At 41.5% G+C, this 11,306-nt stretch overlaps 1 protein-coding gene across 4 annotated transcripts in view; it reads right to left on the bottom strand.

Moving 5' to 3' along the window:
* SLC23A2 (solute carrier family 23 member 2) overlaps nt 1–11,306 on the bottom strand; it is a 66,842-nt gene that overhangs the window by 15,355 nt on the left and 40,181 nt on the right. For 3 of the 4 annotated variants that reach the window (XM_019545950.1, XM_019545949.1, XM_019545952.1), the window contains 4 exons: nt 10,269–10,426; nt 4,231–4,319; nt 2,315–2,385; nt 965–1,146 (listed from right to left, as the gene is read on the bottom strand). In XM_019545950.1, the coding sequence (XP_019401495.1) occupies nt 965–1,146; nt 2,315–2,385; nt 4,231–4,319; nt 10,269–10,426 (500 nt within the window). The remainder of the gene's footprint in view (nt 1–964; nt 1,147–2,314; nt 2,386–4,230; nt 4,320–10,268; nt 10,427–11,306) is intronic. The other variant, XM_019545951.1, reaches the window with a different exon arrangement.

The following is an 11,306-nucleotide window of genomic DNA, read 5'->3' as shown; positions in this document are numbered from 1 at the left end:
GATGCAAGTCCCGTAGGCAGAGGGAGCAGGTTTCCCCCTCCCTCAGGAATGCAGCCAGTTCAAGTTACCTAAAGAGACGGGCCAGGGTGTGGTCCCCTCCGTGCTGGGCCCACCCTAATCAAATGGTTGCTGCTCAGAGATTTTAGTCACAGTGTCACAGGGCAGATTTTGGGGAGAAACAAGGTGGCTTTCTGCCACACCAAGTACCTAACCCTAATAGACGATTACCTTTGTAACCCAATGACAAACTGATCCCAATGCAGGAAAACAACACTGCAATGACAGCACTGACTCAGAAGTACCAGCACTTTGATGACCTCATTGATCTCACTTATCACGCTGAAGTAACATGGTTAGATTTTGGTGCTATTAAAATTAATTATTTCATTGTTGTGCACTGACAGCAATTAGGAAGAGGTAAAGAGCTGCAGCAAAGACCTCAGTCAATTTGCGACTTGCTGTACAAATTAACACACAAAAAAGAAAGGAGACTTACTAAGTCAAAGAAGAACGTAGAAATAAAGACCAGAAGCCAGTAATAAAGTTTGAAAAACAAGGTATTTCCTCAGTGACTGACACTAAACATCAACCTATAACATGTATGGCGATAAACAGAATGCAAACAGGACAGTGACCGAACAAAAAAGCATGTGTTTTTTTTTTTTGGTCTTTGGAAAAAGCTCTCAACATGTGTAAGGAACTACAGCAGAGAGCAGTATGCAGGCCAGTTCACCATTACCAAGGGATGAGAGATCACAATTAACAATATGCAAATACAACTCTTCACACTGTAGGTTTGTGCCCACGCCACCAAATAACAATGACAGGCTGTTCAAAAGAAGTAGCAAATTGAATGTTTGCAGTGTAACTCCTTTTTTAAAACTGTTTTTTTCTTTAGAGGGTCTGTGAATTGTACCAAAGCAGTAACAGTCAGTCAAAGTCAACAATACCCAAAGGTACTTACAACATAGCTATACCCCAGTGTTTGCCTGCTCTCTCCCCAGCTGCCTGGAAACCAGAGAGACCAATGAGGGCCACTGTCGGTGTAATGGTCAGAGGTCCAATATATCTCAGCAGAGCTCCAGGAAGCCCAAGGAAACCAATCACCACTTCTATCAAGGAGGACATGATAATAGCACCTTGAATCTGAACACACAGAGAATAGGAAAAGACAGAGTTTAATGACACTGAGGATACAAAACATTTATTTTTTCTGCTCTGGATTATAAACTGCAATTAAAGAATTCAGTGACAAAGAAGAAGACAGCCAATTGTTTTTGTCATACAACAGCTCATTATGATTAAGTGACTTATTGCTTAAGCATAACACTTATGTTTTTCTGCACAAAACTATTACACAACAGACCAGTGGGCCAGTCTGGTAGTTGTGTGGATAGCACATCACACTGTCATACAGGAGACCTGGGTTCCAGGCTAACCTTTAAGCTCTCAGATCGAACCGGCAAGGGCTGGTGGCGCCACGGAGGTGATGCTCTTAGCTCCTAGGGGCAGTGTACGCTGCATTGTTCACAAGTGCTCCTTAGAAGCTGGTATAGAGCAGCGTTGTGGTCTCAGGAGACTGTCAGCCCTCTTGGCTGCAGGGCTCTTGGCAGGATGGAGCTATGGTTTGAACATGGGGAAGAGAGAGGGGTTGTTTTTAATTAAGAAAGTTTGCAGCCCAAAGCAACGGGATGGGAGATAAATTCCATGAGACACGCCTTGATTTGGACTACGCTATCTATCACTCGATAGTGTGATGCCTGGGCTCAGCACTCATCTGAGACTCTGTAAAGGATGAGGAAGTTCACACTTAAATGGTGGGAGTGGAGAAGGGCTTGGACACTCAGCAAGTCTCTTGGGAGAATCAACGTCCTATCAGAACTGTATCCAACTTTAGAAAATCTCTTTTTAGTGAGGTTTCTAAACAGCAGGAAATTTTCTGTAGGAAGCAGCCTACTGAATTACTCAGCAAGAGTAGGCAAGTCATTTGATAGCAGCTAATGCCTTGTTTAACACTTACAGGTGAGCACAAATTGAAAAATGATAAAAGCAGCAGAATACTAGCCTCTCGTGTATTTGACTGGATATAATTTTGAATGTGGTAACTAACTCGTTGCATTTGCTTTTCAGCAACGAACAAACAAGTTGGAAATATTCATATTTGCATGAAGCGAATAAAGGGAAATATCCAAATCAAATGATAGCGGAAGAAGAAGTGATCAACTTAACAGAAAAACAAGAATATGAAGATGCTTGGATGAGAATTCTCAACTGAAATGGCATGATCAATAGTGAAAGGTCAATTCCACGTTACCTCTCGTATCCTGGGATACCAGATATGTTCGGTGTGAAGCAGCTCTGCTGTTCCATTAGTAACCGCTATTGCTTATAAAAACAAAAAATAAATGTTTTTCATTGCCACGCCACACTTTGGTTTGTTATTACCGAGCAAGGTAAAATCTAACCTAACACGATAGCAAATTTTGTTGTTTTCAAGCATTCCCTGTTCATGACTACTTACTCTCAAAGTAAGAAATTCCCCATGTCGAACCCACAGAATAGCATCTTCCTACAAAATGTGCAATTCCCAAAGGCTAGCCATTAACTCAGCCCACTTTACTAGAGTGGAAAGTGTCCAAGGAGGACTCTCTTTATTCTAGTGCAGAACTGAATTGGGAAAGTTTTCATAGTGAGAATTACTTGAGTGCATAACGCATCTCAAACAGTCCCAAACTGTTTAAAATTCAGCTAACTAGGGGAACACTAAAGAACTCCTGTTTTGAGAGTTAGAAGCAGACAATGGTTATTTTCAAACACAAACTGAAGATGACCAACATTACTAGACACAGTAACTTTTATTAACCAACAGCTTACTTGATTTTCAACAGAGCAATAAGCAATAGCAGGATACGTACAGGTTGGCTGTTAACAGGGCACTATGGATAAATCATTTTGGGAATATATTCAGCAGCCGCATAAACTGCCAATATGCACCTCTTATATGGCTCACCACCTCTGGCACCTTATTGGGTTAAGTTTTCTAACACCCATGGCTTGTTTTCCTGCACTAGCAACTTTACTTCACAAACATATTTACATATTTGATAGCTTTCTCCTAAAAGGGCAAAAGGGAAAGTTAAGAGACTATGGGAAATACAACAGAATTCAGCACAAAGTGAATTGAGAGCACTGAAATTACTTCCGTGCCAGTCTTTTAACTGAAACACATTTCAAGACAGTCCAGACAGTGAAGTTTAAAACACATTCTTCATCTAAAATGTGACTATGCACTGGAGCTAAAAACACTCAAGACACCGGAGTTGGTGCAGAAATGGTGCAAGGACTAATGTGGCCTAATTCTTTTATTTTATATATTTATTTATTTTTAACTGGCAATGGTACATGAGGTAGAAGCCACCCAGGCTGAGTACTTCAATTCCCTGCTGATTATGAGGAAAGAGGAATTAAAACAAAGTGCCTACTTCAAAGGTCTGCCAATTAGCTCAGTCTTAATCAATGTAATTAATGCATAGGCTGGTAAACTGAGGTATTTTTTTGACATTTTCCATAGAAAAACTCTCATGGGCATTAATTTTATTTCTATCCTTTCATTCTTTTTAAGCGAGCCCTGTATCTGTTTTTGCCATATCTTGCCCAGGATTAACGACAGACTAATTGGCCAGGTAATTAGGGATTTATCCCGCTCATTCTCTTTAAACACTGTCCCAACATTAGAACTTGTCTAACCATCGATGACTTCTGTGAATATTGACACTGGTGAGTTCTGCAGTCATCTCTTACAGCACCCAGGTGGGAGCAATACAGAACTGCCCATCTCTTGCAGGTATCGCTCAACATTCTTCCTAGTTCTTAATGGAAGACAAACTACCTCCTCATCCTGCTTCTTTCTGAATAAGGTATAAAATATTTACCAAGTCCTTCTATCTTTTCTGCATCAAGTATTTTTGTCATTTCCGTTTAATGCCGGGCCGAAGCCACTGCTAGTATTTCCCCTGTTCTTAAGACACTTTAAAAATGGCTGCTCATTTCTTTCAAAGTTTAAATGTCATGAACTACGGTATGTTATTCCTAGTCTCCACTCATCTCAGAGAGAGTGGTCACTGATGCATCAAGGGATATGTTAGCAACAAATCAGATGCTTCATTCTGGGTAACATCGATCACTTACTGACAAGTTAGTACAGAACTACCATACATGACTTGCATTTACCTGTGTTATTACATTTCCACTTCTCCAAAGAGAGAATAGCTCGGGCAGGTGCTAAGAAAGCGAAAGCACTGGCTTGAAATAAGGGTAACCTGAAGGAAATATAAAGATAAGATGGAGACTCTCATAATTTGCCATTTCATAACATTTAGCCCACAGATGTTCTTAGTTAACCTTTCCTTATTAACTCTTTTTCCCCGGTGGTTATTAGATTCTTGAATTAGACATTTCTTTTTTAAAAGGAGCAGGAGGGCAAATTGTAGCTCACCAACCATCACAAAGAGCTGTAAGAGCTCACAGACTAAAACAAATGAAAAGGAACAGCCAGTATGCTATCTGGGACAGAGCTACTGTGTGCTGGTCCAACAAAACCTGCTCCATGGGAAAAGCAGCAGGGCACAAAGGGTATAAAACACCATGAGTTTGCCTGCTTAGGTGCCCACCATGCAGAATTACAGTATCTAACTGTTTAAAACATTTTCCTGAGAGAGGCAAGTTGTTCATGCAAACTCCAAGAAGAATAACTCACCTTAACTGCATGACTTGTATTAAAAGCATTCATAATGGCTGCAGTCAGACCTAGACAGGTTACAGGGGTGGGTGGATGACAATAGGATGGGATTCAACACTGACAAGTGCAAGGTGCTGCACCTGGGGAAGAAGAACCAGCACCATACCCACAGGCTGGGGGACTCCCTCCTTGTTAGTGCAGAGGCAGAAAAGGATCTTGGAGTCATTATTGATGCCAAGATGAACATGGGCTGGCAGTGTGGGGATGCAGTCAGGAAGGCCAACTGCACCTTGTCATGCACCCACAGATGCATCTCAAGCAGGTCCAGGGAGGTGATCCTCCCCCTCTATGCGGCACTGGTCAGGCCGCAGCTGGAGTACTGCGTCCAGTTCTGGGCGCCGCACTTCAGGAGGGATGTGGACAACATGGAGAGGGTCCAGAGGAGGGCCACTCGCATGATCAGGGGGCAGCAGGGCAGGCTGTACGAGGAGAGGCTATGGGACCTGAACCTGTTCAGCCTCCACAAGAGAAGGCTGAGGGGGGATCTAGTGGCCTATTACAAACTAGTCAGGGGGGACCAGCAGGCATTGGGGGAGTCCCTGTTCCTCCGAGCACTGCCAGGAGTGACCAGGAATAATGGTCACAAGCTGGCAGAGGGTAGATTTAGGCTAGATATCAGGAGGCGCGACTTCATGGTTAGGGCAGCTAGGATCTGGAACCAACTTCCAAGAGAAGTGGTGCTGGCTCCTACCTTGGGGGGCTTTAAGAGGAGGCTAGATGTACACCTTGCTGGGGTCGTTTGACCCCAGTGCTCTTTCTTGCCATGGCAGGGGGTCGGACTTGATGATCTGCTCAGGTCTCTTCCCACCCTAGAAACTATGAAACTATAAATTGGTCATTAAGCGAATGCATAAATAATTAAGTAGATAAGAACTGATAAGCCATTCCATGTAGTAAAATTTGAAACCTGCAATGATTTTAAGACCTTTTAAACAAAGTTATTTTGAAAACACAAAGTACTTTCACAAACAAACAGTCATAATTCCGTATTTATTCTACAAGCTGCAGCGTGCAGAGCCGTCAGACACATTAAGATACGCTGCTAAAAAGCAGCATTTAAACTGTTCTTTTAAACACAGGTTTTGAAGGGGTGCACGCAGAGTGAGGGGGGAAAAAAAATCATACAGCCCTTTTTCAAAAGCTGATACTGAACCTTGGTACACTGGGCACTTACAGTTCAAGTCAGGCGTTGGCTACTGTTTCTACTTTATGGTTGCTTTTACAGCCACAATTAAAAATCCTGATATCTGCAGAAGCAATAGTCCAGGGAAAATGCAAACTTAGCAGGCTCAGCTAAACAGCATGAACCAGGAGGGCTGTGCAAAGCTTCAGTCCCTGATCTGATTTGGCAGAGATTCAGCCCTACTCAGTGGCCAAATCTCTGAATCCAAATAGAATCAGAGGACCCTTTAATCCCTCTGAATTGACTTGGAGAGATTTGGAAAGATTCAGACAGAAACAGCTTGAAATGCTTTTTCTACATACCTCTAGGTACCATGAATGCTGCGATACTGGGGCAGATGGAGTGTCCCACAGGAGTGCGGGGGGCTCCCCAAGCAGACCTGGAAGTGTACCAGAAGCACTTTCAGCCCACTACCAGGTCCACTGGGAGCATGCTGGGGGTCCCCTGGTGCCCCCCAGCTTGGCAACTAGTGCCTCCTGGGTCTGGGGGCACCCAGGGTCCTCTTGTGGCCAACTGCTGAGCAGGGGGAGTGTGGGAGGGCGGCCCCAGGGTGCTCCCCAGCAGACCTGGAAGTAGACTAGAACTACTTCTGGTCCACTTCCAGGTTTGCTGCTGAGAATATGGAGGGCCTCATGCACCCCAGCATTGCAGCAGTCACGAGCCACACTGGTATCTCAATGTATGCAAGAAAATTTTTTTTTTAAAGCTGTGTCTATGAATCAGCATCGAATCTTCAGATTTGGATTTGGCCGAATCAAATCAGGGACAGTGATCTGAATCAACTAATTGAATGACTGTCCCTGATTCGGGCTGAATCCGAATCAAATAGGGCCCGTTCGCACACCCCTAATGAACAGTGCAGAACAACAGAAAGAAAAGCTGTGGAAGCAGAAACATGAAAGGCTCCACAACCTATAGGAAATGCACTTCAGTTACGGGAGGTGAAGAGGTGCCAGGCAGAATAAAACCAAGACACATGGGTTCAGGGAAACAAGGGGAGATGAAACATGTGCTATAAAGTCTACATGTGCAGTTGGGAAGTGAGTTCAGAACTCAATTATGACAGGTAAGGTCTTCTCTCAGAGAAGGTGCTCCACTCCCACTGAGAACTGAGAAAACCCAGTTGCATAAAAGTGTAAGTACATGCAGTGCATGGGGTATCTATAAACACCTTGCTCGCACTGTCCTCTAAATATTGGCTAATATTTCCTATGTGGGCTTCTTCTTTGGGCAAAAAGCTAAACATTACCTTTGATGAGAGGAAATGGTAGTAGCTATGAGTGAATAATTTACCTTATCCCTTTGATGTTCACTGGACAAACAGTGCATACTGAAGCCCCCTGAAAAATGCTAAATACCTTAAAGACAGTGTTGGAGGGGGAAAGGGCAAGGATCATAAGGAAGAAATCAGTATAATCCCAGCTTTTATTTAAAGACATTGTTGCATGTCTTAAAATTCACCTGATCTGCATCACAGCCTTGACATTAGTGCTGAAACTATGCCCCGAAGGTACTATATTGCAAAACAGCAACCAAGTACATAATTAAGACCACACAAATGCATTAAGCGCATGCATTAACCAAACCTAGAACAGGCCCGAGGTAGTTTCAACATCAACTCTGAACTTCCTATTTCACTGAGATTTTTGCAGCAACTCTACTCAACACAGAACTTTTGAATGCAATTAAAGAGTTGTTTTAGAAATAAATTAATTATTTTAAATGCAACTATGCTCTGATGTTATGGTAACGGGACTGTCAAAAAACCTAACACAGAGGTATGTTTCTTGTACAGATTTAACCTACCAGACCATAATGGTTACTTTGGATCCCATCCAACTTTTTGAATTAATGCATACTTTATTCAATAGCTTCAATTCCTAAAATTAGTATGGATTCCAGATTAACTACAAATGACTCCAGATGCCAAGTTAAATCAATTTCTAAAGGACTTCTAAGGGAGCGGAATTTGACATTTTGAAATCATAATGGCTTTACTTGCTAAATACTTCTCAGTTGACAGGATTGCCAGTAAACCTTTAAGAACTGCATGTAGAATACAGTGGCTATATTCAAGTCTCATCCAAATATAACTGACAGAAATCACGTGCTATCAGTTACTAGACGCTCAGCCACTAAAACTTTGTTTTAACCCCAAGCACAAAAGTGTTTTTTTAGACAAGTGTCCTTCACAGAGCACCCAAGAATAAGACAAGCAAATAAAAAACAAAACAGCCCAGACCCACAACACTTAGAGAATTTCGGCAAGGCAGGATGGTGACTCTTAGGAAGTTTAATAAATACTTCTGAAATTAACCCAAACTACTGGTCTGCGATGTATGCAAGCTGTTCTTTGACTGTAAATGAAGGTCCGAATAAAGGTGCAAGATCAGGAATTCAGCAACATTTGCAAAAAGCACTGGAGTGGCTATAAACTCCAGCAGAGATGCTCACTTTAACTGGGATTAGAACGAAGACAATGAGGAGACTTCCATGTTTTACTGTTCTCCTGTCTCCTTAATAAGCAGTTGCTAACAGCTAGGAGTAGGTCTATTTTAGAATTTAGTATATTTTGACTGAATGTAACAAGTGAGTCAGTCAATGGGGATACAAAACAAAACAAATAAGAACTAAAATCTGCAGGACAGAAGCTGATAAACATCTGCAAGGAAAAAAATCTTCTGAGAAAAAAAAATGGCACATTTTTTACTCTTCTTTCTAAATGTGTCATCTACACCTTTCTGTAGTCTGCAGTTGATGAATGAAATATCAAAGCAGCTTTCAAGAAAACTAAGGGGAGGAAAAGAAAAAAAATGTTTTCTAAGGAGATGGAAGGGAAATGAGAAAACACATTAGCTGCATGCCTTCTCAAGACTTGAAAATGAACCAACAACAAAAATGTTCAATTCAGGAAACCTGAATTGTTTGAAAAGGGTTGGGTTTTCTGAGCTGATCACCTTCCCCTGCTATTCTAAAGGATTTGTTTAAAGGGCTTGCCTTTCTCGCCCTGCTGAGTAGGTCTCCTCCACCCATGGATTCTGTTTCTCGAGTAAATCTTTTATGTTTGGACTATGTTGTCCGCTTTCTGTCAGATTTCATCTTGTATCATTTTTGGACTGAAAAAAGAGATGTTTGAAGAGCAAAACTCATAATAATGGAACATGTTAATACAATGAGCAATCTTCTAGACTTTTTCCTTGGCTACATTCGAAAGAACGCAGACATAGCCTTGTGCGTTTCCTCCATCCTTTCCTTTTCACATACAGGGTCAAAAGTTTAGGCAAATATTTCTTTGAAAGTCTTTCTGCAGTACTCCATGTACAGTTTTAACAATTTTGATATTTTACAGCTGACTCCTAGTAATTTCCTCTGTTTTGGGAAATGCAGCACATCCATGAAAGCCAGTCAGTCTTTGATACAGCTTATTAAAACTGCAGACTAAAAGGAGTCAGAACCCCAGCAAGCTAGTTTAATGGTGATGCTCCATCCCAGACAAAGAGTACCAGCAGCTCTGGGCAGCTAAGGAATATAAACATTGTTTCGCTCCTCCATACACAGAATCTACTGAAATATGTAGGTTAGTGGCAGAAACTAAGGTCAGGGACCAAGTCACCTTTCCCTTTTCTTACTGGCTGTTATATTGTGAATCACTTCATAAGTGAAGTAGCCAAAGTCAAGAATCCTGAAAGAACAGAAATGTCTTCATCTGCATCTCACCTTTCATTCCAACTACAGGATTAACTATGCAGTTCACCCACTTCTTTCCCTCTAGACTCTTGAAGTGGCAGAGATGTACACTGGCATATTAGTGTATACATGTTGAACTCCAGAGATCCTACTATCTCACCACACTTTGCCAATCATATTACTAAAACTGTCATATCAGAACATGACAGAAGCAGCACAGCTTCCACCTTTGAAAATAACTGGAAGTTATTTTGGTTCCTAGTATAAATGTGCTAAAGAATCACCCTTTACACAGGGAGGTGTGATTTTTTTTCAGAGCTTCTCCATCTTTTCTCTCCTGTTTTTTTTTTGTTCTGCCTGGTGCCTTCCATCCGTTAGACTCACGTGTCCCCCATGTAGCCTTTGTGTCTTTACTGCCACTTTGTTGCGAAACTTTTCCCAATTGGGATGACAGGTGCATTCCCCAGTCATCTTGCATTTGAACCATTACCTGGTATTTTGCCCTCATCCTGATAAAGTTACATACATTTACAGATATGTACTATGACAACCCACATCTTAACAACAACAGTAACAAAAAAAAGAGAGTTCTGATCTCACCTGCACCCAAAAGTTGTTTGTAATAAAGTAGTGATTCCCACGCAGAAGAAAATGGTCCCAATCAGTTGGCTGGTAGCCCACTGGTCAAACCCAACACACATGGCATCAGCTAGCAAAAAGGGTACTGCTATGGTTCCACTAAAACATGTCAGGTAGTGCTGTGAAAAGCAAGAAGGCATGCCTCATTAATACACCTAAAAGTACATATAAAATATAAACAAATCATTATGTTTTCTTGTGTGTTCAGCTAATTCTAGCCAGCTACTAATGACTCCTACTTCTGGACAACAAATTACACCGCTAACTGGTTACTGTTCTCATTCTTGACAAGCGAGTATCTAGAGTGAGTATTTAGATAACCGAGCTGAAGCAGTTTAGAGATTTAAACAGACACACCACTCTCTCCACCTTTCAACATGCTTACACATGAATTCAGAATACATTTAAGAAGTTATTGAGCAAGAATATTATGTTGTAGATAGGATCTCAACTGATAAAAACAGGGCAAATTGTGCATTTATTCTGCTTGGAGCCATGTAGTTTAATAAAAAGAGTACTCTGTTTAGGTTTGTTTAAAAAAGAATTCAAAAAACCCAACCCCTCTCAAAAAAAAAAAAAACAACAAAAACCTAGAAGAATTCCTGTGGAGTTGGCTGAACTTGAATAAATGCCAAAGTAAAAGTAGATGCCTTTATTTTCTAAGGAGTAATTTGTTTGAGGATCTCAAAGTACTATTAAACAAAAGCTCAACATTCCTGTGGGAGAGGTTTTATTAGCAGAGACACGGAGTTAGCTGTTTTTGCCTAAAGTCAGGAACAAGGCAGGGTAGATGTGCACCCTGTAGACAAACTAAGGCATATAGAGAGCGTAAGCTTTTGTGAATGAGAGCTCGGGGCTTCATCAGAGGCTTTGTTACTCATTTGGAAAGACATAAGTGACAAGGACTCATCCAACCTCTTATCAAGTCCATGACAGTCGGTATGATAATCCAGCTACTTTTGCTATCCATTAGGCTGTACTAACTAGCAAATGTACACT

The sequence above is a fragment of the Crocodylus porosus genome, unplaced genomic scaffold, assembly GCF_001723895.1.
Source record: "Crocodylus porosus isolate Cpor-Errol unplaced genomic scaffold, CroPor_comp1, whole genome shotgun sequence".
Taxonomy (NCBI): domain Eukaryota; kingdom Metazoa; phylum Chordata; order Crocodylia; family Crocodylidae; genus Crocodylus; species Crocodylus porosus.
The sequence above is the reverse complement of the archived record's forward strand: the minus strand, read 5'-3'. Positions and strand labels throughout refer to the sequence as shown.